A 23,241-nucleotide genomic window follows, 5' to 3' on the forward strand; every position below is an offset into this window, starting at 1 on the left:
ACCCACCGGTTAAACCGGTGAACCGGTCGACCCGGTCACGGGTTGATCGAACCGGACCGGTCTCATTTTTTTTTTTTTCTTTGTTTTTTTTTTTATTTTCTTTCTTTCTTTTCTTTCTTTCTTATTTTATATTTATATATATATATATATAAAATATAAGAATAAAAGAAAATTTTAATTTGAAACTCTTTTTCAAGGGTCTCCTCTTGTGAGGAATCCCATTAAGAGTTTGATGAAATTATTGTGAAAGTCTTCTCCTATTTATAAGAAAAAAACTCTTTCAAAAAAACTCAAGAAATCCATGTGGGATTCAATCAAATGTATTGGAGGGAATATTGAAATTTTGATATCCCTCCAAAATTTTTGCTTTCCTTTCAATCAAATTATTTGAATTAAAATCATATGGAGGGAATATTAAATATTTGATTTCATCTTCCAAAATTGAAATTAATAATATTTTAAAATATATTATTATATTTTTCAGTAAAAAAAATATTAGGACAAATATTTAAGATAATTTAATATTTTTAATATTTTTAATTTATAATTTTATTACTTATATTTTTATTTAAATATAATTTTAATATATTTATTACGTCACGGTTCGATTCCGGTTCAACCCGACGGTTGAACCGGTGACCCATCCACCCGATGCCTTTTCCGGTTCGTTCACCGGTCTGGTTTTAAAACATTGCCCAAAACGACGTCGTTTTGGGGGTTTTTTTGATTTTTTTTTTTTTTCTTTCTTCCTCGTTCGAACCAGAGGGGAGGGGAAGAAGAGAGAAGGGGAGGGGAAGGGAAGAAGAGAGAGAGGAAGGGAGAAGAAGAGGGAGCCGCCGGTGGGCCGGACTGGAGGGGGCCATAATCACCGGGGGAGGCGGAGGCGGAGGCGGAGGCGGAGGCGGAGGCGACAGCGGTGCAGCTCGACGACCTGCGACGACGATCGGACGGCTGGCGAGCTCGACGACCTGCGACGGCGAGTCTCCGGCGAATTCGGACCCCCTCCCCTCCCCTTCCTCTCTCTCTCTTCTTCCCCTCCCCTCCACTCCCCTCCCCTCCCCTCTGGTTCTGCGAAGAAGGAAGAAGAAAGAAAAAAAAAAAAAAAAAAAAACGAAAAAACCCCCAAAACGACGTCGTTTTGGGGGGCTGTTGGGAACGGCCGCCGAGAAGGGCGGCCGAGAATCCGGATTCCACTACATCTTGCTCTTCTCAAACCATTCTTTAGCTGGAGCCTCGTTCACTGAACCTACTTTAGCAGCAGTCTCTCCCACTGACAATAAGAACTCTACAAAAAAATATTTGAAGAGACCCAACCTACTGAGAATACTAAGAGATAGATCTGTCACCATATCTTCAACCAGCAGGCAAAATTCCCCAAAACCTGTTCAAAACTTCAATGATGCAAACATAGAAGATGTTCTGGCTTTTCTCTGTTCTACACTGCATCTTCTCACCGAAGAGCTCCTCAAAGATCAAACCACCCTCATTAACACATCATTATTCATTCTTCGTCACTGTCACCTCTGTTTTCAGCCACATTCACCTTCTCCATAGCATTGATATCTGGTTCATCTCCTGAATAACAAATAGATGTATCTGAGGATGATCCAACAAATCCCATTTCATGCGGTGTCAGACCATGGGATGATGGGTGAGGAATTGATTGTAAGAAGTTGAAGTAAGCATATTTTATATCGAACTGCATATCATACCCTGCAAGATAAAATGTGCTTTAGATTCTTATACTCCTTTTTTTAAGTCGAAGTAAGAAAAAGGAAGAAGCATCAAAGTCATAATTACAATAGTTCACTGCGATAGTGTGTCCTCTGCTGTTTGGACTTTGTCTAACATGATGAAACCACATACTTGGCCTGCATAAACTCCAGCAATTCAGCATCATCTTAACTAATTATCACTAAAAATCTGTTCAGCAATAAGTAGGACATTTTACAATAGGAATAAAAATACAAAAAGCTCATAGGAGGTAATTCCCCACATATTCCAAATTTTTTAAGCCCGGACATTAAGCAGAGATTAAACTTTTTCCCTGACATCCCAAGCATCATATTTCAATATAGTGAGGGGAGGGTCAGTGATATAAATGTACCAATTTGAAAGTGATTCTAAATTTCACAGCAACTTATGATCTAATCTTTTTTGCTGATGATCTATGCATTCAAGCTGATCATCCTATGTAGATTGTGTTGTGTGTGCGCGCGCGCGCACGGGTACCCAAGGTAATTTGACATTCTTTGGATTAGCTTTGTCATTAGGAACTACCCAAGTAACTCATATGACCCTGGGCAACAAATAACTGGACCAAGAAACAGTTTGGTCCTTCGGACCGAGCCAGGTAACTCGTGTGACTCTTGGGAACAAATATGTGGACCAACACTGTAAGCATCATACTCTTAACAAACCACTGTGGTGGCAACCTAAATTCACTAAAAGTCTAATGCTCTCAAACTTCGGTGGAAGGTTCTTTTGGTGACTCCTCCCGAACTAAAGTTCAGTCAACAATTATTCCTTACTGGCGAACAAGGCATCCAGAAGAGAATCTTCTATCAAAAAACAAAACCTGAAATGGTACTTCACAAAGTATCAAATCACCACATCATGAAAAAAAAAATTGATCCTTTCCTAGTCAAGAAAATACTTAAAGAAGCTAGTTCACATGGTTCTAGAAACTATCACTTGCATTTATTGCAATTTCTGGAGGAAAGCTGGAACTACTTGCGACCACTTTTCAAAACTAGGCTACTTAACCCAACATTATTGCTCTTTGACAATTCCAAGCTTGTTAGAATGGCAAATAACCCAAGTACAATTTCAAATGACAGACCAAAATAAAATTAGAATTTCAAATTAAATGACACTCATTGGCAATTGTATCAATGCACCGTAAGAGAAACTGTCAAGGGATGTCCCTTTGGAAATCCCCAACTTATGTATCGTCATGTTGCAAAATTTCAATCCACTGTACCTTCATCCAAAAAGCCTAATTCTTTCTAGAAATCTTCTCAAAAATTTGTTTGGAGACACATTCAATAAATTTATCATCTTTGATTTACAGTATCATTACTAGAGACCAAAGTTCAAACTCGATAGACAAATCCAAATTTCATATAAGCAGTTGAGAACACCCAAAACAACAAAAAGAAGAGTAAAGCTTACAAGTAAAGAATTTCCCCAGCCTTAACCGTGACCTCAAACCGCTTCGGTCCATCAAAATACAGAGGAAATTTTGACATTTCTCTCTCTTTATTCTCCGGTGAAGGGTAAGGATCCACACAGCACCAAGGCACGTACCTCACTGCATCCTCAAGCTCCAATTTGAACTCTCCAGTATCCTGCAAATCATAACCTAAGTCTTACCAACAATGTTCATGAACAAACCAATCCATATACATCCATATATATGTATATATAAGAGCTCTCCAATCATTTACGAATTTTTGCATCAAATTCAAATTTTATAAATAAAGAGCTAAAAGTGAGCTCTAATTATTTCATCGAACTTGTATCAAATCAAATCACGAAAGATGCAAAATTTTTACCAAATTAAGGATGAATCAAATACTTCACCAAATTTCCCAACAATCATATTTTTACTCAAAATTGATGAAATTTTAGAGAGTAATGACCTTGTGGTAGGAGTAGTGAGCTGCAGGGTAGTTACGAATGTACATGCGATGAACATCAGTAGGCGGAAGGAGAAGAAAATGCTTCTCTCCGGTGACGACGGCGTAGAGATTCTCGTAATGATCTTTGTGGAAGGAAGTCTCAAAGAGGTGGTTTCCAATCCAGAGATTCACAGCCTCAGGGAAGCAACCTAGGGCTTCTGTAGCCCAAGGAATGTGAGATTCGCAATCCTCGGCAAGAGCAGAGTACTCGGATCGAAAGTAATCGTTCTGTTGCTGAGCATAGGCGACGAAATTCGAATCCAAATCGGAAGAATAGATGGATTGGAGAGCGAGAGGGAAGGGCATGGAGGAGATAGAAGCGGAGGCGACGCAGAGGGAGGAGGGAATGGAGGGGTGGGGGGAGAGGGAGTCAGCGCGGCCGGTGGGGGTGAGGTGGAGGGAGACGATGGCGGAAGAGAGGGAGCGGAGGAGGTGGGCGTCGGAGGAGGACCAGAGGGAGGTGGCGGGCCAGTGGAGGGTGGCGTTGGAGATGAGGCAGGGTTTGTTTGGGGAGACGAAGTGGCGGAGGAATTGGAGTGGGGTTGGTGGTGAGTGGAGGCGTTCTACTCCGGTGGTGGCGGTTCCTAGGCTTAGGTCTCTTACTTCTTCCCAAAGCTTTTCAATCTTTCTTTCATGGTGTCTGCTACCATTATCACAGTGCTGCTTACTCTACTGCTTCATTAGCTCAAGAACAGAAATCTACGGAACTTTGTACTACAATTCTTGAACTATAGTATTTTCTTCTAGCAATCATATCAGGATTCATGCAGGTGCTAATTCCAATCAAAAGGATTCTCTCCTCTCTCCGCTCACATTCTGCACATACCTCAATTGAATTTTCCTGCACCCTTCTATTCAATTATAAAATTAAAAAAAAAATTCAATCAATCTAAAATTATTTTTAAAACTCAAACCAAACCAAACCAAACCAAATCAAACCAAGCCTTAAATCTCATCAAATAGAGTCGACTATATAAATTTTTCTTCTTCACGAGACTCTATCAAAAGCCATTTCGTTAGTCAAATTAAGGGGTTGTTTGAGATGATTTAAATAAGTATACTTTTTGTCTTTTAATGAAAAGATGTGAAAAAAGTAAAGAGATGATATGATGGAAAAAAGATAAAAAGATAAAAAGATGGATTATTTTTGGGTTGTCAAACTTGGCCTAAGTATATTCATATTTCTATTTACAACGCTAGCCAACGTTAATCTAGGTCTGTCGAGTCCCCTAACACTTCCATCCACTGTCACTGTCGCTGCATCGCATCTCTTCACTACTGCCTTTGTTGGTCTTTGTTAAATATGACCAAATCATCTCAATCAATTCGCTCTCAACTTATCTTCTATCGGTGTTAAATGTTAATCCTACTCATTCCCGAATACACTCGTTCATAATTCTGTCTTATCTAGTCTTACCACACATCTACCTTAACATCATCATCTCAACCACACTCATCTTATTTACATGTTATTTCTTGGTTGTCCAACACTTCGTCCCATACAATATCACTAGTCTAATAGCCGTTCTATAGAACTTACCTTTTATTAACAAAGAATAAAGCAAATTGTTTTCATTTTTTTTTTATTCTCAAAATTGAAAAATGAAAACTCATGCAAATATATATATATATATATATATATATATATATATTATATTTGACAAACTATTTCTAAAAGTAAAAAAAACAAATTATTTCTTCAAAAACAATTTTCACACAAATAAAAACCATAATTGTTTTTGAACTTTTCATTGTTTTCATTTCTAAAGGCATGAAAAACAGAAAAGAAAAAAAAAAAGGAAGAACATAAACTAAAATAAAATTAAAAAAAAATGACAAAGATAATAATATACTTTCACAAAGTGGACATGAATTCGATCAAGTTCAAGTGTATAATCCAAAAGTTGCTCTGCTTTTCTTACTAGTTTTTGATGTATTATTTCAGATTGCTCAAATCTACTTGTTTTTCATCATTCAAAATCTGCCTAAGCAAAATCACGGCTATAGACCATAAAAGCATTACCAATCTAAAGCAGGTTTTGTCTAGAAAGAGGACCATGCAATGACATGCTTAAGTCGAGAAGGGCAAATAGTGAAAACTGATGGTATAGTTACTACACAACGGGTCTCAGATGGAATGGGTCGGACTAATCCACGCTTCTTCAACCAGTAACTGGGTGTTCAAGCCCACCAAAAAACCTGCACACAAGTTCAACAGGGGAACGGGAAGTCCCCTAGCGAACCCTCCGACGAGCAAGTTAGAGAGAGAGAGAGAAGTGTAATGTAGAGATATGAATTGGAGATAGAAAAACTTAACCTTCTTCTTGCCTTCAATGTTTGCTTATATTCTTTGGTCATCATTTCGCTGTCCCTTCCGACCTGGCGTCTTGGCCGAAAGTCTATGTGGTACCTTACCTTGTTCAGGGTAAGGGGGTGCTGTTCCGACGGAGAGGTGTTGTCGTAATAAATGCTGTGATGGGCCGCATTAATGGTGATGTGCAGTGGCAATAACTTTGCAGATCTTTGTCTGCTGATGTGGCTTGTCATTTACCTGCCGTATGTCTGAATGTCATTGGCTCTTTATGCCACGTTGGATTCCAGCTGTTCTGGACTTCACCAGTTGGGTTATGTATTGAGCTCCAAGTGATGGGCTTAGGTTGTTCATAGTGGACTATGGCTTTTATGGGCTTATCCACGTCAGTAGTCCCCCATTTTCGAGTGTAGCTTTAGTCCAACGAATGGAATACTAATGAAGAGAATAAGGGTGTTAGAGATTGGCAGGATGGAGGTCGACCGACAAGGGTGACCGAGTGGGTGGACCGACCGCGAGAAGGGCCGACTGCGAAGGTTGGCCGAGTGGGAGGGCCGACCACGAAGGTTGGCCGAGTGGAAGAGCTGACCATGAGGAGGGCCGACCACGAAGGGTAAGGTGAAGGGGCACGGGGTTCAAGAGGCGGCGTGTCACGTGGTGATTTGAAGTGGAAAAGATAGGGTAAGGGGAGGAGATAGTGGATCGTGGTCGTACACGTGGCAACATCTCGTGAGGGGGAGATTCGGCATTGGATCAGAAATGAGACGATAGGTCATTATGGGTATTGAAAAGACACTTTTGGCGGATGTTTTGAAAAGTTTTCAAACTAGCTCAAATTAATTGCGACCCTTGGAATACGGGCAAGCCTTGGGCTTTTGGCATTATTCGATTTACCTTCTTTGCGAAAAATCAAAACATCCCAAATGTTAACTCCTTTGTTGTTGACGATACACCTCTGCAACATTTTTTCAATTTCTTTGCACCTGCATTCGAAGCGATTCACAGACATACCGTAGAAATGGCCCAAGAAGAATCTGTGAATGTCAGGGTAGATCAGCTTGGTGATGACGACGCAGTGGAGTTAGCAGAGCAGTATAGGACGGAGAGGCAAATAGAGAGGGTGGGGGAACCGGTGGTACGATCTCATGCTTCCACCATGATAGCAGCTCCGAAGCCAATCAGCCAGGCGGAACCAGATCACTGGCACGCGAAGGCTGACAAATCAACGATTACCGCGGCGGAGTTGGAGGCTATTCGCGAAAAATACCAGGTGCCTGCTAAAATAGAATTATTCTTGCCGACGTCAACAAAAAGGCCATCCGACGCAAGGCCGGGGGAGTTTGCCCTTTACGAGAAAGCATTGAAGGGAGGACTGAGGCTGTCACTGCTGCAAGTGGTGGTAGATGTCCTAAACCGTTTGGAGGTGGCACCGGGCCAACCAATGCCCAATGCGTGGAAGATTGTACTGGCCTGTGCAAGCGCGTAGCCGAAGGCGAACGAAGGGGCGGCCATGACAGTAGACGAATTCTTCACATGTTATAAGGCCTCAGGACAACAAGAGACTTGGGTGACGTTGCAGGCGGCGGCAGGGAGGGGTCTTGTAGCGGGGCTGCCGTCATCAATTAAAGGTTGGAGGCCGCGGTGGTTTTATGTGTCTGCGAACGGAGGGGCTAGGGTGCACACGGTGTGGAGAGTGCCCACCAAATCGGTAGAGCCAAAACTGGGAGCAGCGACAGAGGAGAGAATAAAGAAGGTGAAGGCATGGCGGGAGAAGGAGGGGGTCAGGTGGGACGAACTCGTTCAACCCTCAACCTTGTTTGGAGTGGGGCTGGGTCCTCAGCCGAGCGGTGGAGATCTAGGGCGAGCTGAATTAGAGGCGAGGAGGAAAGCGCAAGAGGCTGAGGATATGGCCATCCTCGCCAAAGCCAGTAAGTTCAAAGAGTCCCAGGAAGACCGACCGCCAAAGCCGATTGCAAGGGAGAGGATCCGACCTCGCCCCAAACCCTTGGGGGAAAAAGACTTAGGTGGATTTGTACCCCGACCGCCCTCAGCAGATCCGTTGAAGGAGAGGGCTTTGAAGGAGATGGAGGTGGAGGGTGTGGTAAAGAAGAAGAGGAGAGTGAGGAAGAGTGAAGAAGAGCCTGCCGTTAAGAGGAGGAGGGAAGTGATGGCAGAAGAGACCAGCATGGCCAAGGAGGCAGAGAAGAGGGGGAATGGAGGAGACCCCATGAGGGGTGGTCGTCCCAAAAGTGGTGGAGATCGCCTCGGAGAGAGTGGAGGTCGTCCCAATAATGGTGGAGATCACCTCAGAGGTGGCAAGGGTCGCCCCCGAAGTGCAAGTAGAGGGTGGGGCAACTGGCCCTGAGCCAAGGGGAGGAGAACAGCCCCAGAGGGGTCCTGCGCCCCAAGGAGGGGGTGTCAGGCTGACGACCGGGATCTACCACGCTCGCGCAGTGGCTGGGCAGCTGGAGGGAGAAGAAGGCCCAGCCAGGGCAGGTGCAGATCGCCTTATGGGGATCGTGGATGAGGCAGCCGTGCGCTCAGTAGCCAGATTCAATAAGGTTGAGTTGCTGAGGGGGTTATGCTCTGCTCAAATTGAGGTAACCACCTTAGCAGGAGCTCTGCTGAGAAAGGTGGCGGCTGCAAAGATGAGGGCAGACGAGGCCAAGGCTCAACTTGCGAGTTTGAAGGCAGAGCGTGCAGGCTAGGAGAGTGCCCATGCTAAGCTACGAGCGGTCAAGTTGGAGTTGGAGAACGAACGCCGCCAGGTTGTGTCGCTCGAGTTCCAACTGCTAGGCGAGCAGAAAAAGCTGGGGGATGCTCAAAAAGACTGCGCGGTCGCCATCGAACGATTTGAAGAGGCTATGACCAGCAATGAAAATCTGCGTACCCAGCAGATCAAGGAAAAAGAAGACGCAGACCAGGAGATTGCTGAGCTGTAGAAGGAGCTGGAAGATGAGCGTGTTAAGGCAATGGAGGGGAGGGAGGCCCTGCAGAAGGAGTTGCAGGAAGAGAGGGCCAAGGCGATTGCTGAAAGAGCGACCCTGCAAAAGGAGTTGGAGGAGGAGAGGGCTAGAGCAGCCTCTGAAAGGCGGCATACCCCGATCTGTGTGTTGCAGAAGTGGATCAGTTCAAGGGGTCTGCTGAATTTCAGATGGCTGTTGATGCCGCGGTCGCCAGCAGCTTGACAAGGGAGGAGTCTGGGGGGGCGGCCCCATCGAGGACGACCGCTGGAGGCAGGACTGAGGCATAAATTATTGAGAGCTTCCAACGGTCCGACTTCTATAAACATGAAATAGCTAAGTTCTGGGACAGTGGTTGGAAGATGTTCAAGCGTAAAGCTGAGGAGCTGTTCCCAGACTTAGACCTGAGTAGTGTAAAAATTGACGATGACGATGTGGCCCAGACCCCCCTGGATGAGGGTACTGAAGAAGAAGATCTCGTGTCCAGTGAGGAGGAGTAATTGAAGAAGAAAAAGAAGAAGACCCTGTACTTAGAGTTGTTTTTGTGTTTGTTTTTGTTTTTGAATTACTGTAATGAACTTATGTACAAATTTGTGAGTAAATAAAATTTCAGTTGTGTTTTCATTCGATTATCTGTGCTTATGCATCTGAAATGAATGAGAATGGTGGCTTGTGTACATCTGCAAAGTGGAGGTAAAGTTGTAATAAAAACTAAATTTAAGAACTCAATGTAGAGTGGAAGTGAATCTGTAATAAAAACTTAATGCATAGTAAAGTTAAAGGCTCCTCAATGCAGAGTGAAATTGAACTTGTAATAAAAACTCAGTGCAGAGTAAAGTTAAGAACTCTTGAATGCAGAGTGGAATTTAAAATGTGATAAAATTATGAGTTTGTGTTTGCCACACTGCTGAAGTGGATGAGAATGGTTTATTGGAGTTAGGCTTGACTAGTAAGGAAAGAGGTTGACTTGTAAAAGTTGATGGAGAAGGAAATAATCTGACTAGTAGAGGAAACATGTACGAACGTCGTTGGAATTTGACTAAGTGAAAAGTGGTGTAAAAACTTGAACCTGGAATTGTGACTAAGTGTGTCTACTAATGCCACAAGTATGCGTGCTCAGTTGGGGCTAAGCTGTGATTTACTGACGTTGCAAGTAACTCAGTTTGGACTTGGAATTGTGGCGCTCAGTTTGGCTGAGACTTGTTATGCTTGGTCTGGCTGAGGCTTGGTCTGGCCGAGTGCTTCATGCTCAGTCTGACTGAGGCTTTTAAAGCTCAGGCTGGCTGAGGCTTTTGGTGCTCTGAGGCTTTTGGTGCTCAGTCTAGCTGAGGCTGCTGGCGCTCGGTGCTCAGTCTGGCTGAGGCTGTTGGCGCTCGGTGCTCAGTCTGGCTGAGGCTTTTGGTGCTCAGTCTGGCTGAGGCTGTTGGCGCTCGGTCCGGCCGAGGATTTTGGTGCTCAGTCTGGCTGAGGCTGTTGGCGCTCGGTTTGGCCGAGGCTTTTGGTGCTCAGTCTGTCTGAGGCTTTTTGTGCTCAGTCTGGCTGAGGCTGTTGGCGCTCGGTCTGGCCGAGGCTTTTGGTGCTCAGTCTGGCTGAGGCTGTTGGCGCTCAGTCCGGCCGAGGCTTTTGGTGCTCAGTCTGGCTGAGGCTGTTGGCGCTCGGTCCGGCCGAGGCTTTTGGTGCTCAGTCTAGCTGAGGCTGTTGGCGCTCGGTCTGGCCGAGGCTTTTGGTGCTCAGTCTGTCTAAGGCTTTTTGTGCTCAATCTGGCTGAGACTTCTGGTGCTCAGTCTGGCTGAGGCTTTTTAAGAAGTGCTGCAACAAAAATGTTAATGAGACAACACACAGATAGCTAAGATATAAAATTGTTGTCATGGAAAGTGCGATCCAGTTGATCAAAATTTACATTATGCCAGGGGAGAACAAGTATGTTCATGTGTGTAAAAAGAAAATACAATAACTGAGCAATAAACAGGTAGGAGTTTATTGAAAGTAGTGCTTCAAGTGTTCAGCGTTCCATAGGTGGGGGAGGTCTCGACCTTCTATGTCCTGAAGTCGGTAAGTGCCCAGACGTGGTCGAGCTTTCACAACGTAAGGTCCCTCCCATTTGGCTGCCAGTTTTTCCTCAGTCGGATTTTTGGTGGCAAGAGTTACTTCTCTCAAGACAAGGTCCCCTACAGTGAACTCCCTTGGTCGGACTTTGCGGTTGTAGTGTGTTCTCATTTTCTGTTGGTATGAGGCCAATCTGACAGCGGTGGTCTCTCTGAGCTCTTCGATTAGGTATTGGTCTGCCTGTCGGAGTTCTTCGGTTAGTTCTGGATCTGGATGTAAAACCTTGGGGTAGGCAGACTGACTTCCACTGGAATAACCGCCTCAGCGTCGTATGTTAAGCGGAAAGGGGTTTCCCCAGTGGGAGTCCGAGCTGTAGTTCGGTAAGCCCAGAGTACGTTCGGTAATTCCTCAGCCCAAAGTCCCTTAGCAGCTTCTAGCTTAGTTTTGATAATCTTTAGAAGAGAACGGTTGGTGACCTCGACTTGGCCGTTGGCTTGGGGATGACTTGGGGAGGAGAAACAGGGTTAGATCTGAAGGTCTGCACAGAACTTCCTGTACTTGGCGTTGTCGAATTGTTTGCCGTTGTCGGAGACGATGGCTTGAAGGATGCCCAACCTGTATACGATCGACTGCCAGATGAATTTGGTTGTGTTCCGTTCGGTAATGGTGGCGAGGGGTTCTGCTTCTACCCACTTGGTGAAGTAATCAATGGTGACAATCGCGAACTTGGTCTGGCCTCGACCGGTGGGAAATGGACCAACTAAATCGATCCCCCATTTGGCAAACGGATGAGGACTGCAAAGTGTGATCAACTCGGTAGGAGGAGCATGAGAGATGTTGGCGAAGCATTGACATTTATCACATTTGAGCATGAAGTTGGTCGCATCTTGGTTGAGGGTAGGCCAGAAATATCCAGTGCGAACTATTTTGTGGGCTAGGGACCGGCCGCCTGAATGATTACCGCAAATACCCTCATGGATTTCTCGCATCACATAGGTTGCTTGAGCTGGACTGAGGCATCGCAGATACGGGCGTGAAAAACCACGTTTGTACAAGACACCACTGACGATGATGTAATTAGACGATCGGGCCTTAACTTTGGCGGCTTACTGTTGGTCATCTGAAAGTTCCCCCGTTGTCAAAAACAAAAAGATGTCCGACGCCCAAGAGATGGGCTCATTTTGGAGGAACTACACTTCTTGCTGATCAGGAGAAATAGCTGGGTGGGCTAGATATTCGAGACGGACACCATGGCTGAGGTCGGACTGGTCTACAGAAACCAACTGAGCCATCTCATCCGCCTTTGAGTTTTTCGCCCGAGGAATGTGCTAGATATGGAAGGTATTGAAGAGGTGAACGAGGGGAAGGGCAATATCCCTGTAAGCCCGCATTGTGTCCTCCTTTGCATCGAATTTCCTTGTAATTTTTCCGACAATGAGTTGGGAGTCGCTGAACACCCGGATGTGACTGACACCAATGTCCTTGGCTAGGCGAAGCCCTGCTATCAATGCCTCATACTCGGCCTCATTGTTACTGGCATCGAACAAGAAACGGAGAACACATTTGAAATAGCCACCCTTAGGGGCGATGAGGATGAGGCCAGCCCCACTGCCTTCTCTACGGGATAATCCGTCGACATTGAGAGTCCAAGAATGAGGGTCCTCTGGCTCGGTAGGGGTTGGTGGGGCGGAGTGGCCGTGGTTGGGGTAGGATTAGTGAACTCCAGGATGAAATTGGCGACAGCCTGCCCTTTAATTGATGTTCGAGGTCAGTAAGAGATGTCAAACTGGCTGAGTTCCACCGACCATTGCATGAGTCTGCCAGAGAGCTCTGGTTGCTGCATTACCTTCTTCAAAGGTTAGTCGGTGAGGACCACTATGGAATGGGCTTGGAAGTAAGGACGGAGTCGTCTGGAGGCGATGACCAGGGCCAAGGACAATTTTTCTAACAGTGGGCAATTCTGCTCGGCGCCCCTGAGAGCCCGACTGATGTAGTAGACCGGCCGTTGAACAGAGTCGTCTTCCCTGATAAGAGCTGCACTAACTGCGGTGCTTGAAACGGCTAAGTAGAGGAAGAGGGGTTCGCCAGTGATTGCCTGAGAAAGGAGGGGGGGTTGGCCATGCACTGCTTCAACTGCTGAAAAGCCTCTTCGGACTCGGTCGTCCATTCAAAAGTTTGTCGAAGAACTTTGAAGAAAGGAAGGCACATATCCATTGCATGGGAAATGAAGCGGTTAAGGGCGGCAACTCGGCCAGTGAGTCTTTGAACTTCCTTAACCGTTCTGGGTGACTGCATTTCAATCAAGGCTTTGATCTTTTCAGGGTTAGCTTCAATGCCCCGCTGACTGACCATGAAGCCCAAGAACTTCCCAAATCCTACGCCGAAGGCGCACTTCTCTGGATTGAGCTTCATCTGGTACTTCCGTAGGGTAGCAAAGGTTTCTCGCAAGTCGGTCAGATGGTCAGCGGAGAGTTTGCTCTTGACTAGCATGTCATCGACATATACTTCCATGTTCCGACCGATCTGATGATGGAAAATGGCGTTGACCAACTGTTGGTAGGTGGCCCCAGCATTTTTCAGTCCAAATGGCATCACTTGGTAATGGTAGGTGCCTCGGTCGATAATAAAGGAGGTGTGTTCCCGATCGGATGGATGCATCAGAATTTGGTTATACCTAGAGAAGGCATCCATGAAGCTGAGCATTTGGTGACCAGTCGTGGCGTCGACTAGCAGATCTATGCGGGGAAGAGGATAATTGTCTTTGGGGCAAGCTCGGATGAAGTCTGAGTAGTCGACACAAAGTCGCCATTTACCATTGTTCTTGCGAACCAGGACCATGTTTGACAACCATCTAGGGTAGTCCACGTTCTTGATGAATTGGGCCTCAAGGAGCTTGTCAACCTCTGCGGCAATAAGAATATTGCGCTCAGGATGAAAGATGCGCTGCTTCTGGCGGTAGGGTCGGAAATGGAGTTCAATGCTGAGGCGATGGGTTATGAAGGAGGGGTCAATACCCGGCATGTCTGAATGGGTCCAGGCAAAGACATCATTGTGCTCGGTCATGAGGGCAGTAAGGTCGGCCTTTTCTTGGGGGGATAGTTGGCTGCCGATTTTGACAGTTTTCGTTGGGTTGATGGGGTCGATGGGAACCTCCACGAGCTCCTCCACAGGTTCTCCTCTGACCAGCTCGTCCTCATCTTGGACGTCAAGTCCTTCAATGATCATGGCTTCCTTCAGCTTGACTTCTTTTAGTGAGGCAACGTAGCATTCCCTGGCCACGGTCTGCTCTCCCCTTACAGTCCCGACCCCCAGATCAGTGGGAAACATAACGGCAAGGTAATAAGTTGATGTGATAGCTTGGAAGGCATTTAGGGTAGTGCGGCCAAGGATGATGTTGTAGGCGGATGGGCAGTCGACGACAAGGAAGGTAAGTAACTTTGTAGTGTGCTGTGGGTACTCGCCGATTGTGATGGGAAGATCAATGGAGCCGATAGAGGTGACCCGGTCACCAGTGAAATCGACCAAAAGGGTTTGGAGAGGAGACAGACTTTCCTCCCAAATTTTGAGCTGGTGAAAGCAGTTGAGAAAGATGATGTCTGAAAAATTGCTGTTGTCGATGAGAACTCGTCTGACCTTGTAGTTGGAGAGGAGGGCAGAAATTACGAAAGGATCATCATAAGGGTAGCGGATGCCTGTACAGTCGGCGTCTGTGAAGGTGATAGGCTCGGTCCACTGCTTGGGCTGTTTGAAGGGTCGATCGACCGTGGCAACTGCTTTGTCTGAGCCTTACCTTATCTTCCTGAGTTCTGCCCTCTGAGCCGAACGGGATGGTCCCTCGCAAGCAAGGCCGCCTAAAATGACTCTGATCTCTTCAATAAGTGGAGAGGGGTTGCCTGGCGGCCGAGGTTGCTGTGGAAGGCGATCATGACCTTGATTAGGTTAGGCTAGCTGCTAGGGGGGTGCGCTGGCGGTTGTTTCTGAAGGGCTCAGTTCTTTGCCTCTGTTGAGGGCAGGTGTCCGTGAACCGGCTAAGACGCCCTTGGCGTATGAGGGTCTCAACCTAATCTTTGAGGTTAACGCACTCATCGGTGTTATGGCCATGGTCCTGGTGGAAATGACAATATTTGGACTGATCTTTTCGATTGGAAGGGGTTCGTGATGGTTGGGGCCATTTAAGGAGGTAGTCCCGCTGGATCTGATTGAGGACTTGTTCCATGGAAGAGTTAAGGGGTGTGTACCACTCGAACCGACCGGGCGGTCAGGCTTGTGCCGACCGGTCAGCTTGGGGAGGCCGGTCGGTATAGTGTGGTGTTTGGCTATTATACTGGGTGTTTCTGGGTTCTGAGTCTTTTCTCTTTTCTCTAGGGGTCGGATTTTTGGTTATGGGATCTTGCTGGGCGGCTAGGGAATCCTCAGTGTTCATGTATTTTTGGGTTTTGGAGAGTAGGGCTGCCATGGAGGTCGGGGGGTTTTTAGAGAGAGAGAACAGGAAGTCGAACGACCGCAGACCGGCCATGAAAGCAGTGAGGATGACCTTGTCATCATTTTTCGCAACTTGCAGGGCCTCGGTGTTGAAGCGGGTAACAAAACTGCGTAGCAACTCCCCCTCGGTCTGTCGAATGTTGAGTTGGGTTGCCGGGCGTCGCTGGCGCTGGGCTCCAATAAAATGGCTAAGGAATGAGTCACTAAGATTCTGGAAAGTGGAGACGGAGTCTGCTGGTAACTGGCTAAACCACAGCCGAGCTGACACTTTCAGCGTCACGGGAAAAGCTCGACACATGATCTCGTCAGGGAATGCATGGAGAGGGTTCTGTAGGTCTCCAGATGGTCGACTGGGTCCGTCATACCATCAAAAGAGTCGATGGTGGGCATCTTGAACTTGGGGGTAGAGGTTTGTCGCGGATGGAGGCGACAAATGGTGAGTTTGCTATGGTAGAGGGTTTATGCTGGATGTTCTGCATGACCCCCTGGAGTTGGAGCTTCATGGCTCGGAGTTCCGCGTCCTAGAGAAGGATGTGGTCACCTCCAGAGGGCAACGGGGGCTGGACGCTGCTAGCCTCTATTTCAAGGATTGGTGACGGGATCGATGGTTGTAGGCCCCGGGGTGGTAGGTATATACTTGGAGGAGGGGGTTGCAAGCCTTCTCTGTTGGGTGGATTAGGCTGCGGAATAGTATGGCTCGGGGTTTGTTCATAGTTGGAAGGAATATCGGGAGGTGGTGGAGGGGGCATGAGAAGGTTTCTTTGGAGTAGGGTATTGATCAGGGCTTGGTTTTGCTCGGCCATGCGGTTAATACTGTTGGTAAGCTCGATAAAATATTGTGGTGGGTTGTTTGGATTGGGGGGGTCGACTTGGTGGTCGGCAACATTTTGGTGAAAAGCCATGGATCTAGTCGTGACCATACACTTCGATGGGTAGCGAGAAAGGGTTATTAGAATGGGGTCTCCGGCGACAGTGAACACAACTGGCGCAAGGAGCAAAGCTTTCCCACAGACGGCGCCAACTGATGATACAGTTACTACACAACGGGTCCCAGATGGAATGGGTCGGACTAATTCACGCTTCTTCAACCGGTAACTGGGTGTTCAAGCCCACCAAAGAACCTGCACACAAGTTCAACAAGAAAACAGAGAGTCTCCCAACGAACCCTCCGACGAGCAAGTTAGAGAGAGAGAGAAGTGTAATGTAGAGATATGAATTGGAGATAGAAAAACTTAACCTTCTTCTTGCCTTCAACGTTTGCTTATATTCTTTGGTCATCATTTCGCTGTCCCTTCCGACATGTCATCTTGGCCGAAAGTCTATGCTGTAGCTTACCTTGTTCAGGGTAAGGAGGTGTTGTTCCGACGGAGAGGTGTTGTCGTAATAAATGCTGTGATGGGCCGCATTAATGGTGATGTGCAGTGGCAATAACTTTGCAGATCTTTGTCTGCTGATGTGGCTTGTCCTTTACCTGTCGTATGTCTGAATGTCATTGGCTCTTTATGCCATGTTGGATTCCAGCTATTCTGAACTTCACCAGCTGGGTAATGTATTGGGCTCCAAGTGATGGGCTTGGGTTGTTCGTAGTGGGCTATGGCCTTTATGGGCTTACCCACGTCAAAAACTATCATATTCCCATATAGAATGCCCTATTTGGTAACTGGTTTATATGTTACAACATTTCAGAAAAGCAATGAATGGCAACAACTAACAAAATTCAATGTCAAACTTCTCTATGATCTAAGACAAACACCAATCAATATCAAAAAGAATGGATGTTGTTCTGAAATTTAGCAGCAAATCATTTCTGAAACAAAATGCACTACTCCACCAAGTCCCAGCTCATCAGCACCTTTCAATCATCTGTCAACATCTTCAAGGAGGTGCCATTCACCAAGGTTGGATGAATTATATGGACAATGCTCAACCCTCCCTAGCCTTTCCATGATTTCAACTTCTACATTCCATCTTCCCCTCTAGACAAAACTCCATGGCACAACTCTTCGCAGCATGGACTAGGTGGCTCAAAAAGGTTGTACCGTAGCAGACGGGTACAAGCAGTCCTATTATGATTGAAGGCATTTTCTTTCCTCATTTGTTGCTTGGGAATGGCCACCTTCTTTGTATAATGTTAGCATTCCACATCAGAGGAAGCACAACCAAGACGGATTCTGTTAGGCAAAGGCCTTGCGATAAGACCATCAGTCGCCCAACCTGCTAGTTGCCCATCATTTTTGACATGGTTGAATTCTCTTTGAATGTACTCCAGAGATATTTGCAGCTTCCCCCCTGGTCTGCAGTCATCAACCATGCTCCTTGTTTTGATTCCTACATTTTTCTCTAACCAATACAGATAACTGACATGGAACAATGACTTGAGCATGTCTTGTGGCAAGGAACTTTCTTTGAGTATTACCTGATCCAGGTCAAATTTCAACCAAAAACACAATTTAATTGAGTTTTGTAATTCCTATCAAAGTTTCTCCAACACAAATATCACCTTCAAAAGAAAACAGGTCAAAGAATAACAAAACAATGAGAGAATAATCTTCATTAACACCCTGAGGTTTTTGTCATTTATTTACTAACCATGGGCAGATGCAATGCAAGGTCCCACAATTTTGAATAGAAAAAATACGTCTTTAGGCTGAAGGTATTAAACTTGTTGATTTTACTGGCTTTCTGATTTTGACGCTAAGAAGAAGAAGAAGCTCAAAACCAATAAAAGATATAAACACCATCAGAAGAAGAAACAACCCAAAAAAATTGGCATGCATGATGGGAACCAAGGTAAGGTTGTACGTACACAAAATCTTTGCTCATGCTCGGTCAAAATATAACCTTCATCTCTGAAGAGGTCAAACAATGCAAGTGCATCATCCTCACTTTTAACAACATCAGAGAGTTTGGACCCCAGCTGCAGCCGACCCTCGATATTAGCAGCTGCATCCATGGCTTCTGCAGACAGTACTTCTAATTGTGCCTGGGAAGGAAAAACCACAATGCATAAGAATCAGCAGAAAAATTTTCCCATGTTTTTATTCTTCATTTAATATCAATGAATCAGACTGTACACTGGAATAAAAACATGTTCCTGGATGTCTATATTATTCAATACCTTGTCTTATACATCTCTGACCCATGCACATCAAATGCACATCACACTGATTCTTGCACCACATCTAAAATGGTTGCAAAGGTTCTGATAGCATAAAGCAAAATGACATGGCACATAATTCCCCTTGAGATCAATTTGCCTATTGAATTGATATAATCCTTACTAGATGCATCAATTTTTTCACTTTGCCATACTTTTTCTTTTCTGATATATAAATGTACATTGCTTCTTATGGAAATTGTTACAAATCAATTACATCTCCAAAATTTAGAAAAAAAAGTAAAGAGACATATCTGTGGTTACATTTGCAATCCTAAAAGTATCCAACAATTTTTATACAAATCTTAAGAATGTCAATGTAGTAATGGTTATTCAGAAGCTATGATGCATAGACACGGACACGAGACACAACACAGACACGCGGACATGCAAATTTTCAAAAAAATGGAGGATACGACACGTTGGGGATATGTTTAATATATATAATTTTATTTATTTATTATGTGTCTAAAATAAAAAGAAAATCATTGATTCTTGCATAATTACAATAATAATAAAATTAATAAACACATTTCTTAAAAAAAATCTAATAAAAAATGAGTTTTTTTAAATAAAAATAATTTATTTTATGAATTTTAGGTCTAACAAAAAGAAAGAGAAAAAAGACAAAAAGAGGGTGAAAATCAAGAAAATAAAGGAGAGAGAAACAAAAGAAACAGCGGGTAAAAAAAAGGGGGGGAGAGAGTGAAATCAGAAAACAGAGAGAGAATCATAGAAGACGAAGAGGTGAAACAGAAAAGGGAGGAGAAGAAGAAGAAGAAGAAGAAGAAGAATATCTCAGGGCTTCTTCGATTGATCTGAACAGGTTAGGGCTTCTTTCTCTCGCTCGATTTCTTTCTCTCTTTCTCTCTCTCTCCTCTCAACAGTTAAGGCTTCTTTGATCCACCTGCTCGTGTCCGGAAAGTATCACGGCATGTCCATGGCGTGTCTGACTAGAAAAATTCAAAAAAAAAAAGGGACACATTAGAAAGAGTGTCGGACACATGTCCACAGTGTATCCGACGTGTGTTCGTGTCCGACACATGTCCGACACTCGTACGCAGTGCGTCATAGTTCAGAAGAAATTGAAATGAAACTGAAAGATGGTTAGCAACATTGGTGAAAACGATGAAATAGTAACTCAAGAGTTAAATCTATCAACAACTAATGATTGGTTTTTTTAAGTTAATCATGATCATGCAGGTAATCAACTCCATTCTTTAGGTGGCTAGCGGGCTTGAATGCTTGAACATAGAAACTTTAGCACAAAACCAAAACCAAAAAGAAGAAAAAGAAGAAAAAGAAGAAGAAAAAGAAAAACCCAGCATGGAACGCAACTTAATTATCGTAGAAGAGTAACAGGGGAATGGATACCCCCAAGAAGGTATTCTTTATTGATGCACAAAGAGAACTAGTTGAGAGCAATTTGAAAATGAACAGGCAGAAAATAGCGACGAAAATTCAAGATAGTACTGGATCAAACTAAGCAACTACAAGGCAAAAAACAAATAAAGCTTTCAAGAAATATTTGAGCAAAAGTGGGGCTACCATAACCACGGTGTTCAAGAAACCGATATATCGAATTCTGAGCAAAATAAGAGATGAGCCTTTCGTCAAGTGGCCAGCCAAGCTGGGAGAAGCACAGAAGGACTACGACGAAAGATTGTGATGCACCTTCCATAAAGAAAAGGGGCACCACACTGAGAATTGCACACCATTGAAACAGTACCTGGAAGAGTTGGTGGCGGCAGGTCACTTGGACAAATACATTGAAGGAGGGACGCATCCAGCCCCCCAGGACCATAATAACCCCAATGGGATGCCAATCGACGCCCTGCCTCAAGGCATTATCAATGTGATACATGGAGTTTTTGAACCTGAGTGTGTATGCGAGCTCAGGGGATCAATCAAAAAGGCTGAGCACTTTAGAGAGGTGCTAAGTGCCCAACCTACCATTAAGAAAGGGAAGACAGAGGCAACAAACGTCATGTCTTTTTCGAATAAAGACTTGGAACGAATTTACTGCCCTCACAATGATGCCCTGGTCGTCACTCTCCGAGTCAAGGATTTTGACGTCAAGCGAATTCTGATTGACCAGGGTAGTTCATGTGAAATCATGTACTACGAAACATTTAAACAATTGAAGCTGCAAGACAAAGACTTTGCGCCTGCCGTATCTCCCCTAATTGGATTCAACTCTATGCCAGAATGGCTCGTCGATAAAATAATTCTTCCAGTCAGAGCAGGAAGCGTGACGAAGCAAGTGGAGTTCTAGGTATTGAAGGTCCCCTCCACTTACAACATCATCTTGGGCAGAACATGGCTACATGCCATGCGATCAGTGGCGTCATCCTACCACCAAGTAATGCGGTTCCCCAACGATACCGGGGTAATTGAAGAAGTCTATGGAGATCAGATCATGTCAAAACAATGCTTCGTCACGGTGAATAGCAGCCGCGCTGCCAAGGATACGTTCATTCGATGGAAGAACCTGAGAGCAATGAGCTATTCGCAGATGTCGGAAAAGCGGCTGATCAGAAAGCAGTGGAGGACTTAGTAGAGGTAAAAATAGATGAAAAGAACCTGGATAAGTTCTTTTTGCTCGGTTCGTCGTTGTCCAGCACTGAGAGATTAGAGGTCTTAGAATTCTTAACCTCTAACATCGAAGTTTTCGCCTGGACGCCCTACGACATGCCAGGCATTGATCCAAACTTCATCAGTCACCAACTTAATGTCCACCCATCTGCTAGACCAATCATCCAACGAACACGCAGATCGGCACTCCACCATGTCGAGATAGTGGCGGAAGAAGTAGGTAACCTGCTGGAGGCAGGAGCAATTAGAGAAGTGCACTACCCAAGATGGATCTCCAACACAGTCGTAGTACCAAAGAAGAATGGCAAGTGGCGTGTCTGCGTCGACTACAAAACAGTCAACAAGGCGTGCCCAAAAGACAGCTTTCCTCTACGACGGATAGATCAACTGGTAGACCTAACGGCGGGGCACAACCGACTTAGCTTTCTGGATGCATGTAGAGGCTACCACCAAATCGCCATGCATGAACCAGACCAGGAAGTCACATCCTTTACAACTCTAAGAGGACTATACTGTTACAAGGTCATGCCCTTTGGCCTGAAGAACGCAGGGGCAACATTCCAACGAATGGTCACCAAGATGTTTGAACCATTGTTAGGCAGAACAATGGAGGCTTACATCGACGACATGGTGGTCAAGAGCAAGGATGAGAACGACCATCTCAAGGACCTAGGCGAGATGTTTGAGATCCTGAAGAAGCACAAATTGCGCCTCAATGCGTCCAAGTGTGCGTTCGGAGTAGGGTCTGGCAAATTCCTGGGCTTCCTTGTTACCAACCGGGGTATAGAAACAGACCCCTCTCAGATCAAAGCAATCCAAGATTTGGAGAGACCAAACTCAGTAAAAGAAGTGCAGCATCTCACCGGCATGGCGGCTGCGCTCAACCGATTTATCAGCCGGTCGTTAGACAGACTACAACCATTTTTTTACACCTTAAAAGCCAAGTTTGAGTGGGATGAAGAATGCGACCAAGCTCTGGAAAGCTTGAAGGAATATATGTCTTCCCCACCACTGCTTGTTACCCCAGTACCTGGTGAAGAACTCTTCTTGTACCTGGCAGTCTCTCAGCACGCAATTAGCGCAGTGTTGGTTCGTGCAGAAGGAATCCAGCATCTGCCCATCTATTATGTCAACAAGACATTACTAGGGGCCGAAACAAGGTACTTGCCATTGGAAAAATTAGCATTGGCCTTGATGATGGCCTCCAGGAAATTGGCACACTACTTTCACGCCCACACCATAGTCGTCTTCACAGCTTTTCCACTAAAAGCTTTGTTTGAGAGGGCGAACTTTTCTGGGCGAATCTTGAAATGGGCAGTAGAGTTGGGACAATTCGACATCAAGTTCCAACCCAGAACCGCAGTAAAGGCCCAATCTTTGGTAGACTTCGTCGCAGAGTTTACTCCTGGAAGTCATCATATCTGCCCAGTCGACCTAACTGACACAACCGAACTAGGGATGGAAGTTGACGCCGGAATAGCGCAACCCCAAGCAGAAAGCACTCGGTCAGACTCCAAGGAAGACCAGACTAAAGACAGCAAGGAAGAAACAAACCAAGACTCACCAACAGTACAATCAGATGGCGAAAGGCAGACAGCAAGCATGGACCTTGAAGAAAACACCAGCGACATTCTTGACCCCACGACATCATATGACCCCTCCACTTGCTGGAAGTTGTTCGTTGGAGAGATGTGGAAGCTCTTTGTGGATGGAGCATCCAACCGGCATGGTGCAGGACTTGGCATAGTCCTCATCTCACCAGACGGCCTGGTTGTAGAGCAAGCAATCAACCTTGGCTTCCCAGCATCAAAGAACGAAGCGGAGTATGAAGCGCTTCTCGCAGGACTCAAATCAGCATACTACATGAAGGCCACCGAACTAATGGTCTATAGCGACTCACAGGTGGTGGTAAACCAAATTTCTGGCAACTATGAGGTAAAGGATGATAGGATAGCCAAGTACCAAGAGTTGGTCAGAACAGAGATCAAGAAATTTGAAGTAGTA

The 23,241-nt window shown here is 45.3% G+C and overlaps 1 protein-coding gene across 2 annotated transcripts; it reads right to left on the reverse strand.

The window, feature by feature from the left end:
- Window positions 1-1,220: 1,220 nt before the first annotated feature.
- On the reverse strand, window positions 1,221-18,579 carry LOC114267656 (lysine-specific demethylase JMJ32-like). 2 transcript variants are annotated; one of them, XM_082901826.1, is made up of 4 exons: window positions 18,292-18,579; window positions 3,175-3,350; window positions 1,801-1,871; window positions 1,221-1,713 (listed from the first exon to the last, which is right to left on the reverse strand). In XM_082901826.1, exons 1-4 carry the CDS (start codon window positions 18,436-18,438, stop codon window positions 1,502-1,504), a joined length of 606 nt encoding a protein of 201 aa, XP_082757952.1. In that variant the 5' UTR covers window positions 18,439-18,579; the 3' UTR covers window positions 1,221-1,501. The 2 variants fall into 2 exon arrangements, with proteins under 2 accessions (XP_082757952.1, XP_082757950.1); XM_082901824.1 differs by lacking the exon at window positions 18,292-18,579 and adding an exon at window positions 3,645-4,594.
- Window positions 18,580-23,241: the final 4,662 nt, after the last annotated feature.

The sequence above is a fragment of the Camellia sinensis genome, chromosome 13 (assembly GCF_055761805.1).
Source record: "Camellia sinensis isolate YWXY chromosome 13, ASM5576180v1, whole genome shotgun sequence".
In the NCBI taxonomy this organism is placed as follows: domain Eukaryota; kingdom Viridiplantae; phylum Streptophyta; class Magnoliopsida; order Ericales; family Theaceae; genus Camellia; species Camellia sinensis.